This window comes from Lagenorhynchus albirostris, chromosome 4 (assembly GCF_949774975.1).
Source record: "Lagenorhynchus albirostris chromosome 4, mLagAlb1.1, whole genome shotgun sequence".
Lineage (NCBI taxonomy): Eukaryota > Metazoa > Chordata > Mammalia > Artiodactyla > Delphinidae > Lagenorhynchus > Lagenorhynchus albirostris.
Genome location: NC_083098.1, coordinates 46,690,104 through 46,708,631, shown reverse-complemented (window position 1 = coordinate 46,708,631; position 18,528 = coordinate 46,690,104). Strand labels below are relative to the sequence as shown.

General features: G+C 38.1%; 1 protein-coding gene and 1 non-coding gene across 2 annotated transcripts in view; both read right to left on the bottom strand.

Moving 5' to 3' along the window:
* The window catches only part of CCDC158 (coiled-coil domain containing 158), an 83,559-nt gene that overhangs the window by 38,787 nt on the left and 26,244 nt on the right, over window positions 1-18,528 (bottom strand). The window contains exons 11-16 of the mRNA XM_060147214.1: window positions 16,259-16,448; window positions 14,245-14,397; window positions 12,067-12,179; window positions 7,936-8,094; window positions 6,475-6,555; window positions 5,585-5,683 (exon numbers count right to left, since the gene is read on the bottom strand). Of these exons, the coding sequence (XP_060003197.1) occupies window positions 5,585-5,683; window positions 6,475-6,555; window positions 7,936-8,094; window positions 12,067-12,179; window positions 14,245-14,397; window positions 16,259-16,448 (795 nt within the window). The remainder of the gene's footprint in view (window positions 1-5,584; window positions 5,684-6,474; window positions 6,556-7,935; window positions 8,095-12,066; window positions 12,180-14,244; window positions 14,398-16,258; window positions 16,449-18,528) is intronic.
* LOC132520167 (U6 spliceosomal RNA) lies at window positions 13,458-13,565 on the bottom strand. The gene has a single exon (XR_009540524.1). It is a non-coding gene; the product is annotated as a U6 spliceosomal RNA (small nuclear RNA).

Below are 18,528 nucleotides of genomic sequence, written 5' to 3'. Positions count from 1 at the left end.
CGTCCCTTTTTAAAATTAATTAGTTAATTTATTATTTATTTTTGGCTGTGTTGGGTCTTTGTTGCTGTGTGCAGGCTTTCTTTAGTTGCGGCGAGCGGGGGCTAACCTTCATTGCGGTGCGCGGGCTTCTCATTGCGGTGGCTTCTCTTGTTGCGGAGCACGGGCTCTAGGCGAGCGGGCTCAGTAGTTGTGGCACACAGGCTTAGTTGCTCTGTGGCACATGGGATCTTCCCAGACCAGGGCTCGAACCCATGTCCCTTGCATTGGCAGCTGGATTCTTAACCTCTGTGTCACCAGGGAAGTCCCAATAGTTCCTTTTAATGTTTATAAATCTTGTAATACTTTCACTGATTCATTTTTAATACTTTTGTATGCTGTTTGATTCATATGGAACATATTTTGATTTATAACATGAGCAAAATACACTTTTAAAAATTAGAAAATAGCTAGGAAATGAACAATTTAAAAACATTCTTTACATCTGACTCCTGTCTGCCTGGTAAAGAAATAGCTACATATAAGCTCTTCCTGAAGTTACTGGAGCCCGTCAAAGAATCTTGCTCTCTCCCACTCCAATCTCTGACCCTTAGGATACACATTAAGGCTATTGCTAGGGGACATACATTTTCAGGTTAAAACTTCTACAAGCTTTTTTGGTTTCAAGGGAAGAATATAAGCTTATACTGTTGTTGTTAAACTTACGGTTTGTTTTGTGATTTGATTAGCTTCCTATTACATTTTGACTCTGAAATTATTTTATGTTAAATTTGTTTCCAAAATACCTTGCAAATTATCTCTCTAATGTACCTCCATCTTCCCCAAATACTGTTCTCTCTAATGGCCTTGAGTCCATTACAAGCAAACTTATGAGTTATAATGTAAGATAAGTAATGTCTAGGGAGAATGTGTGCTTCTCAACTCCTCCTAGCTCCATTTTCCAAAGATAGAAGATGAATGTAAAAGCTAAAAATAAAAGCTTGATCTCATTCAGTTTGAATTAGACTACTCTATTTTGAGAACGTCTGACCCAATCCATCTCCTATAATACTTATGTTCCTGTCAGAAGGCGGTAATAAAAATGGAATAAAAATATACTGTTTAGAATATATATATTATTTATATTGTATACTAAAAATGGGTGAGTAGGAAATAAGACAAAAGTTACAAAGTCTTGCTGAAAATCTTCCTCACATCATGGGTACTTCAACGACAAAGATCAAGCACAGCTAGCACAAAACCTACAAAACCTCTGTGCATGTGTACAGAGTCTGATATATAAACAAAATAAATTATATGATCCTGGAAATATTTTATTTTTATATGCTACAATAGCCTTTATCTGAAACTTTCATCTAAAATCTTCTATGTCAAGCTACCAATTATTTGTGTGCATGTGTCTGTCTGTGTAGGTATGTATTTAGATACACATACATATATACATGTTCTTGGTGTTTGAGCTTGGATCAAATCACATAATATAATTTTTCTGGTTCTACCATTTTCTCACCTGTTAAAACTAGGGCAGTCAACTGGATAATTTTTAATGCCTCCAAGATGGTATAATATTCATCCACAAAGACCTAATGAAATACACTGTTGGTTCAGGTAGAGTATCTATTTACGTCATCATCCATTTATTTTGTTTATAAACAGCATTCAACAGTGTGGTGTAGAGAATGAGTACAGTATAACTGGCTAAGGAGACAGGTTCTAGGCTCAGGCTCTCTTGGTTAAGTGTTGGCACAACTGGGTTTTTGGAGTGTGAACTCTGTAAGTCACTTAGCTTCCCCAAGCCTCAGTTTCCTCCTCTGTAAAATAAGTATAATAACAGCACTTATCTCGTGCGGGTGGTTGTGAGGAATAAATTATATAATCTATAGAAAGTATGCTGCACAGTGCCTGGTGTTCAGTAAGTAATGACTATTATTAGAATCATGGAACAAGAAGACTAAAATGAAACGAGATAAATGAAGGGGCAATGGAGAACAATGCACATAGAGATATGCTGCTTTTAAACATAAGACTTGGCATTTATTTTTGCTCTATCTGAAGCCCCACTAAAATGACACTAAAGAAATTAACAAGGATAAAGAGGAAAGGAAGGCCAGGGTAAGGGACAGGGCAGCAAAATGGGAGGACTGGCTAAAAATTTATGGTAGAAGCTGTGAGAATACCAGATGTCCTCCCCACGGAGTCAGGTAATGATTCGTTCTTTTCCCCTAAATACATTTAGAGGCTTAATCTCTGGGTGAGATTGAACCAAAGGACTTTAGGCTCCAAAAGGATATCTGGCATGGCAGGAGGAAGGTTGCAAACTGACAATATAAGCATAAAGTAAGATTTACAGATATATAGATACCCCAGATTCCCTGCCTCACTCACCTCTCAGAATACTGGCAGATAGATTTATATCTACAAGTCTGTAGTAAGACAATCGCTCTTTAAGGGAATTAACAGGACCAAGAAAAAAAACTAAGATCATTTTTGGATCCCTCGGTTAAAAAGTAATATCTAACCATCTACTAGCTAACAAATCCTGTGAACCTTACGAAGTGCTTTTCATTGGTTTTTTAGGGCCTCAGTCTTAAATATGACTGAGAGCCAATGATCGCCAAACAGTGAAGGAGAGCCAATGATCGCCAAACAGTGAAGGAAAATCTCCAACATGAAAGACAGACATCAAAACAAACAGAAAAAAAATGAATTTAAAGAAACAGCAATAATTTAGGTAACAGAAGAAATTACTGAAAAACTGATACTAATATCCTTAGACGGAAATGAGGAAGTACTGCATCCACAAAAGAACATAAACCTATATAAAGAGAAGATTTAAAAAACAAGAAAAGCCTCCTGGAAATTTTTAAAAATACATGATATCAGAAAAAAGATTCAATAGATGTTTGGAAGATAGAGTTGAGGAGTTTTCCCAGAAGGTGGGAATAAAATATGAGGAGATGGAAATTGGAAGTCAAAATTAAAGGAGATTAGAGAATAAATCCAGAAGGCTTAATAGGTGACTTAACAGGAATTCTAGAAAGAGAGAACTGAAAAAATGAAGGAAGAAAATGATCAAATAAATGACACAAGAAAATTTCAGAGAAGAAAGAACATAAGAGCCTGCACAATGAAGGGAAAAAGACCCTCAGCAGAGATCACCCTGAAATGAATACCAGAGGTAAAGAAAAGACTCTAAAATCTTTGAGAAACAAACAGGTCACATACAAAAGCCCTGGAATCAAAATGGCACAATAGCAACAACATTTTGCACATCAATGAAATGTAAGTGAAGAATAAAGGTATTTTCAGACATGCAAGGTTTTAAAACACTTAATGAATGAAATGCACCCATTCTCAGGAAACCACTGGATTATATAATCTCTGCCAAATGCTGGCAAGGCTCTGGAACAAGAGGAACGCTCATTCACTGCTAGTGGGAGTGTAAAATGGTACAGCCACCTTGGAAGACAGTTTGGTAGTTTCTTACAAAACTAAACAGATTCTTACCATATGACCCAGCAATCATGCTCTTGATATTTGCCCAAAGGAGTTGAAAACATGTCCACACAAAAACCTGCACATGGATGTTTATAGCAGCTTTATTCATAATCACTAAACTTTGGAAGCAACCAAGGTGCCCTTTAGTAGATGAACAGATAAACTGTGGTACATCCAGACAATGAAAATTCAGTGCTAAAAAGAAATGAACTATCAAGCCATGAAAAGACATGGAGGAATCTTAAATACATATTACTAAGTGAAAGAAGCCAATCTGAAAAGGCTACATACTGTATGATTCCAACTCAATGACATTCTGGAAAAGGTAAAACTGGGAGACAATAAAAAGATCAATGGTTGCCAGGGGTGGATGCGGGGGAGGCAGAACTTTTAGTAAAGTGAAAATACTTCGTATGATATGATAATGATGGATATATGTCAATTATGACATATGTATAAACATTTGTCCAAATCCATAGAATGTACCACGCCAAGAGCAAACCCCAAGGTAAACTATGGACTTTGGGTGATTATGATGTGCCGATGTAGGTTCATCCTTGATAACACATCATTCTGGTGAATGATGTTTATAATGGGGAGGCTGTGCATGTGTGAGGGCAGGGAGTATAAGGGGAATCTCTGTATCTTCTTTTCAATTTTGGTGTGAATCTAAAACTGCTCTAAAAAATAGTCTTGAAAAAAAGGCGGTAAAAAGAGCAGACAAAAATATGACCAGAAACCAAGAGAAACAATGGTCAGAAGTTCATAGGGGATTCAGACAATGGAGTTATCACATACCAATTTAAAAAATAAAGTTACTTAATAGTACAAGTCACAGAAGGAAACAAGAGAATGGGGCAGAAAAAATAGTCAAGAATATAAAAGATAAAAATTTTCCAAAATCAATGAAAGATATCAATCCACACATCCAGGAAGATCAGTGAGCCCCAAGAAAGATAAATACAAAGAAGACTACACACAGGCACATCACAGTCAAACTGCTTAAACCAAAACAAAGAGAAAATCTTTAAAGTGGTTAGAGAAAAAAAGTACCTCCCAAAAAGCGACAATAAGACTTAAAACTGACTTGTCAGTAGAAACAATGAAAACCTGAACACAATATTTTACAATGAATTCATTCACCGATTAGACAAATATGTACTGAATACCTACCACATGCTAGATACTGTTCCAGGTGCTTGGAACACATCAGTGAATAAAACAAAGAATGTATGTTACATTTAATGTGTAAAATTATATAATAAACATTTTTAAGGGAAGAAATTGTATAAAACATGCTTAACACTCTATTTAGATAATACACTTCATTACTGCTGTTAGAATTACAATTAAAGTGTTAAATTTAATAGACTTATGACTAGTACTTCTCCAGTGATGGATGAGATTCTTTATAATCAAGTACAGTCTATGTATTAAAGAGCCTAACTACTAGGCTGGCTTTTGGGTAATGAAGAGTCATGGAATTTCAGAGCTGATCTTCTAGAAAACCCCAGAGATGATCTATAGTCCAGACTCCTCATTAGAGATGAAAAGGAACAATATATTTAACTCAGTTTCCAAGGTCACACAAAGTAGTTAGAGACACATCTTAAGTCCCAATGACTCCTGGTCAAATGTTCTTTGTTGTGTTTGTTGTTTGCTTCAATGGGGAGAGGGGTTTAATTTAATTTTTATCAATGTAACGTGCATATAGTTTTAAAGGTAAAATGATTTTATAACACTTAAAACAAAAAGCAGCAGTCTCCTTTCCTTCCTCTGCCCACCTCCAAGTTCCAGTCTCCAGAGAGAACCATGTTAACTTCTAATATTAATAATATTCTTTTGTTTGATAGAATGTTACTTGCTGGGTGATAGCTAGTTTATCAGTGCACATAACTCATGTGTGTGAAAATAGTCCATTTCAACTTTTTCATTTTGCAGTGCATGCTTTTCATTTAAATGCACAAGCAGGATAACTGGTAGGTTACTAGCAACCCTGTTGCTATATGTACAATAGGACTATTAACTAATGAAGTTGATTTTCATGTGTGATTTCATGTGTGATTAGACTACAAGACTAGTTACTTACATGAGATAGGAAGCTGGCTGCCGACTGGGCAGCAGATGATGGCTGTAGAAGGCGTGGTTTCACAGAAGAACTGTAGGTGTATCCAGGGCCCTTAAGTTCCTGGAAGACAATATACATGTGAGCAAAATAACTGTCAACCTACAGTGAGAATTGTGAAATCAAAATGTATTTTTGCAAATATAATTTCAGTCTTACATGTTGAACTTCTACAAAGTTTTAAGCCAAAGTATTAAGCAAGATGATTCGGGTGTATATTACTCTTTGGGGACTAATCATGGGCTTAGGAAGATGCCTTCACACTTCTGATGGATAAAATCATTCCAGATGTGAAAACATATCTCGGATGGGATGCTACTACGTTGGTTTCTAACTTTGCCAAACACTCCACACTACTTCTGACATACTACTGAGAAAGACCCTCTCCAACTATGGAGTGCTTCTGCCTGTGAAAATATCCAGTATTGAGACTTTAAAGTATGTCTGCAACTTTAAAATATACTCGAAAGCCAGACATATACTCCAGTGGAAAAATCTACTATTTTTAAAGAAGACATGTTTTGTCATGCAAATTACATCATTTTAAAAATTTTCCAAACAAGCCAAACATACTTGACCTCCTGTATACAAACCTCTGGTTCCCCAAGGTAGGTACTTCTATGTTTCCCTCATTCAGTATAGACTTAACATAAAGCATAGTGCTTCAATTTGTTACTATATACGAAAAGGATAGGTATAATCTGTACAATACACAGATTTTATAGTTGCTAATATTAGATAATGTTAAAAGTACACTTGAATGTATCTAAAGTACATGGGGAAAATATGAAAGTATATCAAACCAAGGCATAATTTTTGCTTAAACTACTATTTTTGATGAAAAAAGATCTTACTTTTACATCCAAAGTGTGTTGAGGTTTTAGGCGCACTGATTCTTGTTCCTGATGCTGTATTATATCTTGACATTCTGCAAACTGCAAAGATGCCTAAAATCAAGCAACCACATATGGTTTACCCTCCATTCTTTATGCAATTTTATTTTATTAATGTATAAACGCAGAGTCGCCATCTCTTCAAGGAAACTTCCCCTGTTCTTGGCACACTGTATTACATTTATCTATTTATTTATGTTTTATTCAGAAAACTTGAGAGTAATTGGAGGCTATGTCTTTATCCTCTGTAGCCCCAGCATCTACATGGCATTTAGTATGTGGAGGGCACTCAAAAGAATGAATGAACTAAGGATGAAATGAGCAAACAGCTTTAGCAATGTAAAAACATTTCTATAAAAATAACCACAACTGAAATTCAATGAGTCAATATATCATGTTCTAAGACCTAAGTTTGAATAGGTGGGCTCACAGGTCATTTTCTATCACCATGAAGGCTCTGATTTCTCAAGAATCAATGACTAGTCTTGGTATATTTTTAGGCTTCCAGAGTTTTCAGGTGACACAAAGAGAGATTTACTTCTCTACAATAAATGGCAATGACAAATACAGTGTCATCATTGATCCTTCTCACTCTTTAAGCTGTGTTCCCCACCTGCACTTTTTCTTTTTTTTTAATTGATTAATTTATTTGTTTTTTTTAATTTTATTTTTGGCTGTGTTGGGTCATCATTGCTGTACGTGGGCTTTCTCTAGTTGCGGTGAGTGGGGGCTACTCTTCATTGCAGTGTGCGGGCTTCTCACTGTCGTGGCTTCTGTTGTTGCAGAGCACAGGCTCTAGGCGCGCAGACTTCAGTAGTTGTGGCACGTGGGCTCAGTAGTTGTGGCTTGCGGGCTCTAGAGCTCAGGCTCAGTAGTTGTGGCACATGGGCTTAGTTGCTCCGCGGCATGTGGGATCTTCCCGGGCCAGGGCTCGTACCTGTTTCCCTTGCATTGGCAGGCAGATTCTTAACCACTGTGCCACCAGGGAAGCTCTCCACCTGCACTTTTTGAACTCCACAAAGTGCCAGACGTTAGCATTACTTTATCTATGTATGGATATTATTAACAGACTGTATTCTACCTAGTATTCAAGTCCTTCTTTGATGGTAAGTTAGATTGGTGGTATTTTTAGTTATTCAGGTTACAAAGGATACCAGGAGCATCTTACATCTTATATCTGACTGCTCTTGTGACCTGTTAGCCAGAAAAAAGATAATTTTGTAAAAAGTATGCATCATGACTATGTTTTTAAAGCTCAGCCTTCTGTACAGGATACAGTTTTTTTCTTGTGTGAGGTGACTGGGATACAATACAGTTTGACAGATTTGGTTCCTATCAACATGGACCTTTCATTCAGAACAATTCCACTTGGTTAATAACTATTTAGTTGATAACTATTTTATATATTTAGTTAATAACCACCTTATCAAGAGCAACTTCCATATTAGCAACCTTTTCTTTCAGTCGGCGTTCCTGAGATCGTAGGACTTCTAGTTCTCCCGCCATCTTGTTTTTCTCTGCTGCAACAGTACTCAATTCCTGGCTTAATTTTGTCTTTTCTTCTTTCAGAAAATGCTTTTCCTACAATTACAGAGGAGAAAATATCAGAAATAATATGCTGATGTAGATGCTGAGATGTGATGGAAATATAAAACTATTATGTAAAGATCTGAACTACAGCTTAACTGTATAAGGATTGGAGTTGGGAGCTGCTAGAATTATGTTACCATGTTCTCTCTCATTTTTATCACTACTAGTTTATTACTTCTTTCTAGGCTTATTAAATCTTTGATAAAACCTATGAAATATGTAATAACTGTGCTGTCATAAAAAGAGACAGTGTTGTGGTGAATTGAGAAATCATATACCAAATCAAATTGAAACTTCTTTAAAATGACACAAGAGATTTAAAGGAGACACACGTATTTGAAATCTTTATGGGTTTTCTATTTTGTTTCAAGGTTGAATATTAATTTCACAAATGGTTAAATATTAATTTCACAAATGCCTACTACAGACCCTCTGGCATAAAAAGAAATAGGACACACAGTTCCTGTCCTCAAAGTCACTGTGATCCAGTGATGAGAATGAGCTTACTGATAAACTTATGGAGAATCTTTGGTATCTAACAAAGTTTCATTAAAATTAGTTCATTCCTTCAAAATACATCATGAAATGGGTAGAAAAGAACAAATGCATAGTAATCAAGTTAAAATATAAACCTGAACTTACTGAGTCTATATTTCTTTCTATATGTATATTTTTTTCATAGAGAAAATGTTTAATGTAAACAAGGTAGTAGGTATCACCACTGTAATACACATTTTGGATACAAATAGTTTTTCCTTTTCTGATGAGAAAGAAAGAAGGATAAATTTTTCAAGCTGCCTCCTTCCTGTTTGAGGGGAATGTCATCGAGCTTTGATGAACACCTTCCTTTACTAGGTGCAGGTGTTTCTGGTGACAGCAGGCAGTAACCTCTTACTGCCCTAAGTACCCTTGGGGAGGACGAGGATAAGTCCTGCTTTAGGTTCCAAATAGGCAAATAATGGAAGAAGAAAAAGAAAAGAACAAATTTAGGATAAGAAATGGAGGGGAGAAAAAAGTGGGAAAGAACAAAAGCACAGGAAATAAATAAGTCCATATGATGAGGGGTATGCACAAATGTATGTACATATTTGTTAATACTTAGCCTCATTCTAAAAAAAGTATTTCAGCATTTTCGGTATGGGGAAAGCAATTATTTTAGTTGCCCTTATTTTCTGCTTATGCTGTTTACCTTCTCATCTCCATTACAGTCAGTTCTGTTATAACTCTTCTTCTAAAAGTGCAAATTTGTTCCAAAGTGATTGATGTTATCAGGGAACATTTGAATATAACACAAATTTCACATTTACTTATGCACAGTTTCATTTATGAGAAATACGGGGTCAAGGCAGAAAACAGCACCCAGCTAAACAGAGCTGCACAGAAATACACAAAAAGCATACATACACACTCTTCAAACAACTATCAGCTCCCTCAGTTTACCATGGGTTATGAGCTATGTCCATGCACATCCTGTGTTACAGGAAACCCACCTTCTACCCCTTCTTAACAACTCCCATGCTGCCATTCTTCAAGGCACAAGCAAACTTCCAGTCTTTTTTAAGATAAAGGGCCATCTTAATTGTAGTATTTATGTATCTCTTAACCATTTAACATGTGTAAAACAGTGCTTCCATTTCCATTAGGCTCCTGTTTTCCTTTCGTCACTGATGAAGTTCGTTAGTGTGGTGCTCCTGATCCCACTGCTCTGATAAGCCCCATGGTGGCTTTTATGGCACAATTTTGCATAGCGTGGTCATTTCAGGAACACTTATGTTGCACTAGAGCAGAACTGAATATGCTTTGTTTATAACCATTCCGTCTCTCTACCATGAATATCCTTCTGCCTACTTCTTGCAGTTAAAATATTAGCTCTTGGACAGCTACATGTAAAAAAAATGAAATTAGAACATTCTTTAACACTATACGCAAAAATAAACTCAAAATGGATTAAAGACCTAAATGTAAGACCGGACACTATAAAACTCTTAGAGGAAAACATAGGAAGAACACTCTGACATAAATTGCAGCAATATCTTTTTCGATCCATCTCCCAGAGTAATGGAAATAAAAACAAAAATAAACAAATGAGACCTAACTAGACTCAAAAGCTTTTGCACAGCAAAAGAAACCACAAACAAAACAAAAAAAACAACCCACAGAATGGGAGAAAATATTGCAAATGATGTGACCGACAAAGGATTAGTCTCCAAAATTTACAAACAGCTCATGCGGCTTATATCATAAAAACAAACAACCCGATCAAAAAATGGGCAGAAGACCTAAATAGACATTTCTCCAGGGAGGACATGCAGATGGCCAAGAGGCACATGAAAAGATGTTCAACATCACTAATTATTAGAGAAATAAAAATCAAAACTACAATGAGATATCACCCCACACCAGTTAGAATGGCCATCATCAAAAAATCTACAAACAATAAAATGCTGGAGAGGGTGTGGAGAAAACAGAACCCTCCTATACTGTTGGTGGGAATGTAAATTGGTGCAGCCACTATGGAGAACAGTATGGAGGTTCCTTAAAAAACTGAAAATAGGGCTTCCCTGGTGGTGCAGTGGTTGGGAGTCCGCCTGCCAATGCAGGGGACATGGGTTTGTGCCCCGGTCTGGGAAGATCCCACATGCCGCGGAGCGGCTGGGCCAGTGGGCTGTGGCCGCTGGGCCTGCGCGTCCGGAGCCTGTGCTCCACAACGGGAGAGGCCGCAGCGGTGGGAGGCCTGCGTAGTGCAAAAAAAAAAAAAGAAAAAAAAAACCTGAAAATAGAGCTACTATATGATCCAGCAATCTCGCTCCTGGGCATATATCCGAAGAAAATCATTGTTCAAAAGGATACCTGCGCCCCAATGTTCACTGCAGCACTGTTAATAATAGCCAGGACATGGAAGCAACCTAAATGTCTATCGACAGATGAATGCATAAAGAAGATGTGGTACATCTATACAATGGAATATTACTCAGCCATAAAAAAGAATGAAATAATGCCATTTGCAGCAACATGGATGGACCTGGAGATTATCATACTAAGTTAAGTAAGTCAGACAGAGAAAGACAAATATCATATGATATCGCTTATATGCAGAATCTAAAGAAATGATACAAATGAACTTATTTACAAAACAGAAACAGACTCACAGACTTAGAGAACGAATTTAGGGTTACTGGGGAGAAGGGTCGTGGGGAGGGATAGATTGGGAGTTTGGGATTGACATATACACACTGCTGTATTTAAAGTACAATAGATAACCAACAAGGACCTATTGTATAGCACAGGGAACTCTGCTCAATAATCTGTAACAACCAAAATAGGAAAAGAATCTGAAAAAGAATAGATACATGGGGACTTCCCTGGTGGCACAGTGGTTAAGAATCCACCTGCCAATGAAGGGGACACGGGTTTGAGCCCTGGTCCGGGAAGATCCCACATGCCGCGGAGCAACTAAGTCCGTGCACCACAACTACTGAAGCCCACACGCCTACAGCCCACAACAGGAAACTAAGCCTGTGCTCCACAACAGGAAAAGCCACCTCAGTGAGAAGCCCGTGCACCGCAACGAAGAGTAGCCCCTGCTCACCACAGCTAGAGAAAGCCCCTGTGCAGCAATGAAGAACCAACACAGCCAAAAGTAAATAAATAAATAAATAAATAAATTTAGTTTTTAAAAAAGAATAGATACATGCAAAAAAATAATAAAAGAGGACCAAGGAAAAAGATAATAAAATAAAATAAAATTCGTTCCAGAGTAGTTACAAAAAAAAAAAAAATACTAGCTCTTTCAAGGTCCTGCTCAAATGTTCCTTCAGGAACTTTCTCCTCATTCTCTCTGTCAGGAATAAACTCTTGTCTTTCTTCCATTGTACTTTGTATCTCTGCTACATCTTCTTCTGTGTTGTAGTTTACTAATGAGTGAACATATTGGCTTCCCCCATTCCAAGGACAGAGACTTACCTTGTTTGCATTTGCCATGGCCTCTTCTAAAAATTGTATCTTGCTCTGAAGGGCATCTATCTGACCTCTTTTAGCCGTAATTTGTTTTTGCATCCCCATTGCCACTTTCATAGCTGGAAAAAAAGGAACTAAACTGTATCTTAGTTTCTAAAGTTTCTAAATTTTGAGAGGTGACTATAATTTGATGGTCAAACACTATGAGAAGGTGACAGGTAAGATTCCTCTAAGGCACCTGGACAGTTTCAAGGAAGTGTTCACAGAAAATGTCTTCAGATTTCACAATATTGGGATATAACAATTTTCAGCAATTACTCAGAGGTTTTGAGCTCAGAAATGTATATAAGTGATGATGTTTTGTGATTCCTTGCTAGAATTAATTTCACTGGCCATCATAATTTGCCGTATCTCCAACAGTAATAAATAATGCTGACCAAGTTCATACTTACACATATAGGAAATATATACACACAAAATATATACAGTCATAAAATGAAAAATGTATATAGTATTTTTCCTAAAATAATTTTTCTAGAAACTGATATATAAAATACCATGCAAGACATCTACTATTAGTGATCTTTTAAAAGATCCCAGTGATATCACAAACGATTCAATTTCCAATCTCATGGTTACCGTCATGTGCTTGGAACTCACTGCTGTTTCAGAAGTCAAACTGGCAATACAAGCATATATGTGATTATTTTACTAAAACTGATGACAGGATGAGAATGTTCTAGACAGGTAGTAGGCACTGAATACTTAAGATATGGCAGGCCACTGAAAAGATAAATAAAGCTCATCCTTGTTTGGAAATTCAAAGTCAGAGACCTTATGTTGTTTCTTGGAGTCAGCTGAGAAAAGAGGTTTGAAAATGCCACTGCTTTGAGTTAGGTCCAGCTAGAGCTTAGAGGTTAACAAGAAAAAGAAAATGTGCCATTCTTTAAAAGCAAACTATTGGAGGATGAAAGGTGTGACTTATTCCTAACAAGATACAGTTCTTATAGCTAAACTGTCAAAGACAGGGTTAATACAAGCACAGTACACTGATTGGCTGGCATCATTTGCTCACCACTTTGAAGAATTTTGGTCTGATTAAGTGGATCATGGTTGGCCTTCATAGGTAAATTTCTTAATAAAGTTTTTGTTTTAAGGTGATCTTAATCAATGAAAATAGGCATTGGAGAGCAAATACAGGATTACCTAGTTAACTTAACAATGGTAATGTGACTGGGGCAGTTGTGGAGAGGCCTGGAATACACTGAGGACGAGACTCTGTCTGGTGGAGGGGACGAGGGAACAGACCCCAGATGGGCCTCTGGAGTGATCTCTCCAAGCCCCACCATTTTCTTGGTGTTAACCAGCGAAGAAAGAGCTGAATCTCCAAGAACCGCACAAAATATGGACGCGTCAAGAATTTGCGTGCCATCTTTGTGCAGGGGCCATGGGAATCTCCTTCAGTATCTTTCCAATTTTGGTATATGTGCTGTTGAAGTAAGCACAAACGTAAGCCTTTCAACATGAAAAAATACTGAGAAATAGAAAAAATGTAGCCTTTAGTTAAATATTTATTCTTACAGTCAGCTAATATAGCCATACAAACAATGATATGAATAATATGAAACAGCAACTAACCTTCTCTCTCTGAATTAATATGGGCAGCAAGGTGAAAAGGGAACAGGTAAGTGGTTGAAGGGACCTCTCATCCTAGCAGTTCAATTCCCAGGGCTCCCTCCCATCTTCATCTCAGAGAAAGAATTGGGAACTGACAATTAGCCACAGGTACACAGTTTATGTAGATAATAAACGTGTGAAAAATAAGATGTTGAATGAAAATTATTGGCAACCCGTATTTATATCAACACTTCCTTAAAAACAATTAACTGGCATTTATGGACATTGAGGTCTGTTAGAAATTATTGAAATAGCTACAGAAAAAGAAAGATTCAGATACTTAAAGATTAAATTAAGTAAATGGCAATTTCCTTCAAAAAAGCCCACAAAAACCTGAGAACTACTGCTATATAACACCCATCAGTGATACCTATTTACCTATTGTTGTATGTCTCTCACATCATGCTGCCCTGTGAAGAGGTGAAAGGCAATGTATCTAGGTTTGTGTTTTAATAAATCTAGACCAAGGGAATTAAAAACAAAAGGAAGAAAGCTACTAAAGCATACCGTGACCATCAGATCCTTCCATTGACTTTAATGTATTTCTTGTTTGTTCTAGCTCAGACTGTGCAGATTTTAATTGCATTTTCAGCTTATTTGTAGTAGTTTCCATTTCTTCACTTTTGTTTCGAAAATTCCTTTTTGAGACTTCATAGTCCTCTGTACAACGTGATAATCAATAATAGTTGATTAATTTTTTCTACTCCATTGTTATAAAGTATATTGTATTTGTAATTAATGATCATAGAATTTTAGAGCTGAAAGAGATTCCATCTAGTTACATCATTTGTTACAAAAATTAGATGTACATACACATTTCCAGGCATCTGACTCTTTTTAATCTGCTTGGGTGGATCTTCCTCCTTTACCCACTTATTATTTACTGCTTTTTCCCAGCCAGTATAATTGGCTCACATCTATTTCATCTTAAACCTTCTTGGATAATCATATCTACCACAACAGATTTAACCTCCAGCTGGAGGTAGATGAAATGTCCACCACATGGTAAGTAACCTGAGGCCGCCATGTGTCTTATCTGATTTTTTATCTCCAGTAACTATCAAAATACCCAGCATTCATTGTTCATACATAAGAATACACACACACACACCCACACACACACACACACTTATTCAAGTATCTATTTATTTATATTTATCTATTTATATATGATAGATAGATTTACATATATAGGGAACAAACAGAACCAAGACCTCTCTGCTAAGATCTAACTCTGTCTAACCAGACACTTCCACGTGGATGTCCTGGTGCCCCCAGACCAACGGTATCACACTGACTGCGTCTCACCCTCCTGCCCGCAAGCCAACCCCTCCTGGTTTCCTTCTCTCAGCTGTTGGTATCATTGTTCTCCCAATACTGCAAATTTAAAACCTGAAACACATACACAGTCCCTCCAATCTCCAGAAATATTCTTAACTCTTCCCTCTCCTCTCCTTCTCACTGCCACTGCCTCAGTTCAAGTTATCATCACCTTTCCCTGGGACTACAGCAAAACCCTCCTTAACTGGGTGGCCTCTGTTCCTTTAGGCTTGCCTTTCTCTCTTTACCTGCCGACAATGTCCTTCTAACATGTAAATCTGATGACAACAATCTCTTACTTAATATCTTTTGCTGGCTCCACACTGTCTGCCTCATTTCTTAGTCCTCATTCCTTTGTATTTTTACTTCCGTAAATACTTCTGAGGTCACGTTATGTTATTTTATGCCTTCATGCTTCTGCCCATAATGTTCTCTCTGCCTGGATTGCCCTTCTACCTCTTTTTCACCTGCCAAATTCCTTTTTCTCCATCAAGCCCAGTACAGATGTTCCCTCCTACAGGAGGCTGATTCTCTATCCTCGCCACATGTGCAGCCAGCACACGGCCACTGTGCCTCACCCACTGTACTGTAACCTGTTCTATACGGGTCAGGTTCTCAACTAGCCAGGAGCCTCACTGTTGTTTCTAGGGCCTGTCTCAGCATCTGGCATAGTAAGTGTTCAGGAATCGCAGATGTATGCGTGTGTGCGTGTGTGCGTGTGTGTGTGTGTGTGTGTGTGTGCGTGTGCGTGTGTGTGTGTGTGTATGAGAAGTAGATTAATACCTATACCATACTATTGGTGAACTAGGAGTATTTCCTTTTAAAATTTAAGGCCTTGGATTTTTCTGTTTCAAGAAATTTGCATAAGTCTGTTTACATGTGTTGCTTCGTTATTAAACATCTAATCAAGCTATCTGACTCAAAGGACTCGAGGTTTCCGCTTCCCTCACCCTCCTCTTGGAAACTCAGTGAAGAATTTTATGGACACTGAAGACTGACTAAAGTTAGTGGTTAATAAGTGCAAGCTGTGGGAGGGCTTCAAGGAGAAGCATCAGGATTTCAGGTGTCCACTGGGACAGCATAATTATCCATGTTTGTAATTGGGATGAGGAACCATTCTTTCACATAGTCCCAGGATCCTCATTGAACTTCACTGATAGCACTCCTATTTTTTAGCAGAATTTTAATTGGAGTAACATACCTGTAAGACTGTTTAACTCATTCCTACCAGCTTTCACCTCACTTAATAAACGATCTCTCTCTTGTGTGATGTCCTTCACTGCACGGAGCCGCTCAGAGCCTGCATTCACCAGCTTCACATTTTCCAGCTCCAGGTCACTCACTCTGGCTTCAAGCTCCCGTATCTTTGCATCTTTTTTATCTTTCAAAATCTAAATATAGGGATAAACACAAAGGACAGAGTAAGAACTAAAAAAATAAAATATAAAGCAGCAATAGTAAGCTGGAAAACAAAAGGAATATTTGACTTCCTTTTAACCTTAGCTGTTAATTCTCAGTATCACTGACTGCAACCCTTCATGATTCCTATTCTTTGTACTCATTCATTCAGAAAAAGGGATTGAACACCAGCACCTACTTTGTGCCAGGCTCCACATTATCTGTTGGGGATAGCGTAGCAGGGGAGGTAGGGGAGGCCCTAGGTGAGCACCTCCTTGTCTTACTCCCAAAACACCTCACCTGCGAGGCTTCCCCTACCCTGGCTGTGTACAGCAGTAATCAAACAGCGTCCTCGCCCTCGTGGGGCTTTACATTCCAGTGAGAGGAGACAGATGAAACAAATATTTAATAGCCAGATAACGAGGACAAAAAATAATTAAAAAGGTGAGAGGGTAGAGAATGAACACAGGGAGGGGGCTGCTACGTGAGCTAAGTTGGTACGTGGAAGAGAGCCTGACTGCTACCCTGAGGAAAGCCTGCTAGGCAGGCTTTGAGAGGGTTCCCACCAGTCTAACTAATAAAAGTGGCCCACTCTGCCTAAACTGTTCTGCAAACAAAACGATTTATGCTGAACACCTGTTTTCCTTTCGGAAGACTGTATTCACCTGTCCGGTAAGGAGTACCTAAATGACCAGCCCCCAGTATAAAAACCCTGCAGACTGAGTCTCTAATGACCTTCTCTGGTTGGCAACATTTGACACATGTTGTCACAACTTGTTGCTGGGGGAATTAAGCATATGCTGCGTGACTGCCAGAGAGGACTTTTGGAAGCTTGTGCCTGGTTTCCTCCGTGTGCTTTTACCCTTGGCTGATTTTGTTTTAGATCCTTTCATTGTAATAAATCCTATCCATGAGCACGACTATCTGCTGAGTACTGTTTGAGTCCTCCTAGTAAATGATCACCCTGTGAGTGGTCTTGGGGACCCTGCCACAGTTGGTCAGGAAAGGCTTCTCTGATGAGCAGAAACCTCAAAGAGGTAAAGGAGCAAGCATGTGGCAGGCTGGGGACAGCTCCAGGCACGGGTAATGTGTTCAAGGAACAGCCCCGGTCCAGGAGGATCCCGCATGCCACGGAGTAACTGAGCCCGTGGACCACAGCTGCTGAGCCTGTGTTCTAGAGCCTGTGAGCCACAACTACTGAGCCTGCATGCCACAACTACTGAAGCCCGCGTGCCTAGAGCCTGTGCTCTGCAACAAGAGAAGCCACCGAAATGAGAAGCCCACGCACTACAAGGAAGAGCAGCCCCAGCTCACCGCAACTAGAGAAAGCCCGCGCACAGCAACGAGACCCAATGCAGCCAAAAATATAAACAAATAAATAAATTATAAAAAAAAAGAAAATCAATATTAAAAAAAGATTTGTGATTATCAGAGGCAGGGAAAGGATGGGGAGGGGAAATTGGATCAGGTGGTCAAAAGGTACAACGTTCCAGATATAACAGAAATAACTACACTAGTGATGTACCGTACAACATAATGACTATAATTAATACTGCTGTATGGTATATTTGAAAGTTGCTAAGAGAGTAGATCCTAAAAGTTCTCATCATAAGGGAAGAAACATTGTTTTATTTAATTTTTTTTGTATCTATATGAGATGATGGATGTTGACTTACTGTGGTAATCATTGCACAATATATGTAAATCAAGCCATTATGCTGTATACCTTAAACTTATACAGTATTGTGTCAATTATATCTCAGTAAAACTAAAAGAAAAATAATAATTGTACGTGACTTGTCTCCTACTACTTACCGTGGCAGATACAGGTAACATAAAGCTTAGGAAATCAAATTTTTAAAAATTGGTTCAATAGTTTTAAATTTTGATAAATATTTACTGAGCACCTGCTGGGTGCAAGGCACAAAGTCCTGGGGCAGGGGTACAAAGATGAATAAGATGTGTACCCTGCTTGAAGAAGTCTGCAGTCTTATAGGGAAGAGGAGACATTGCTATTTATACACACACACACACACACACACACACAAGCACACGCACACACACACACACACA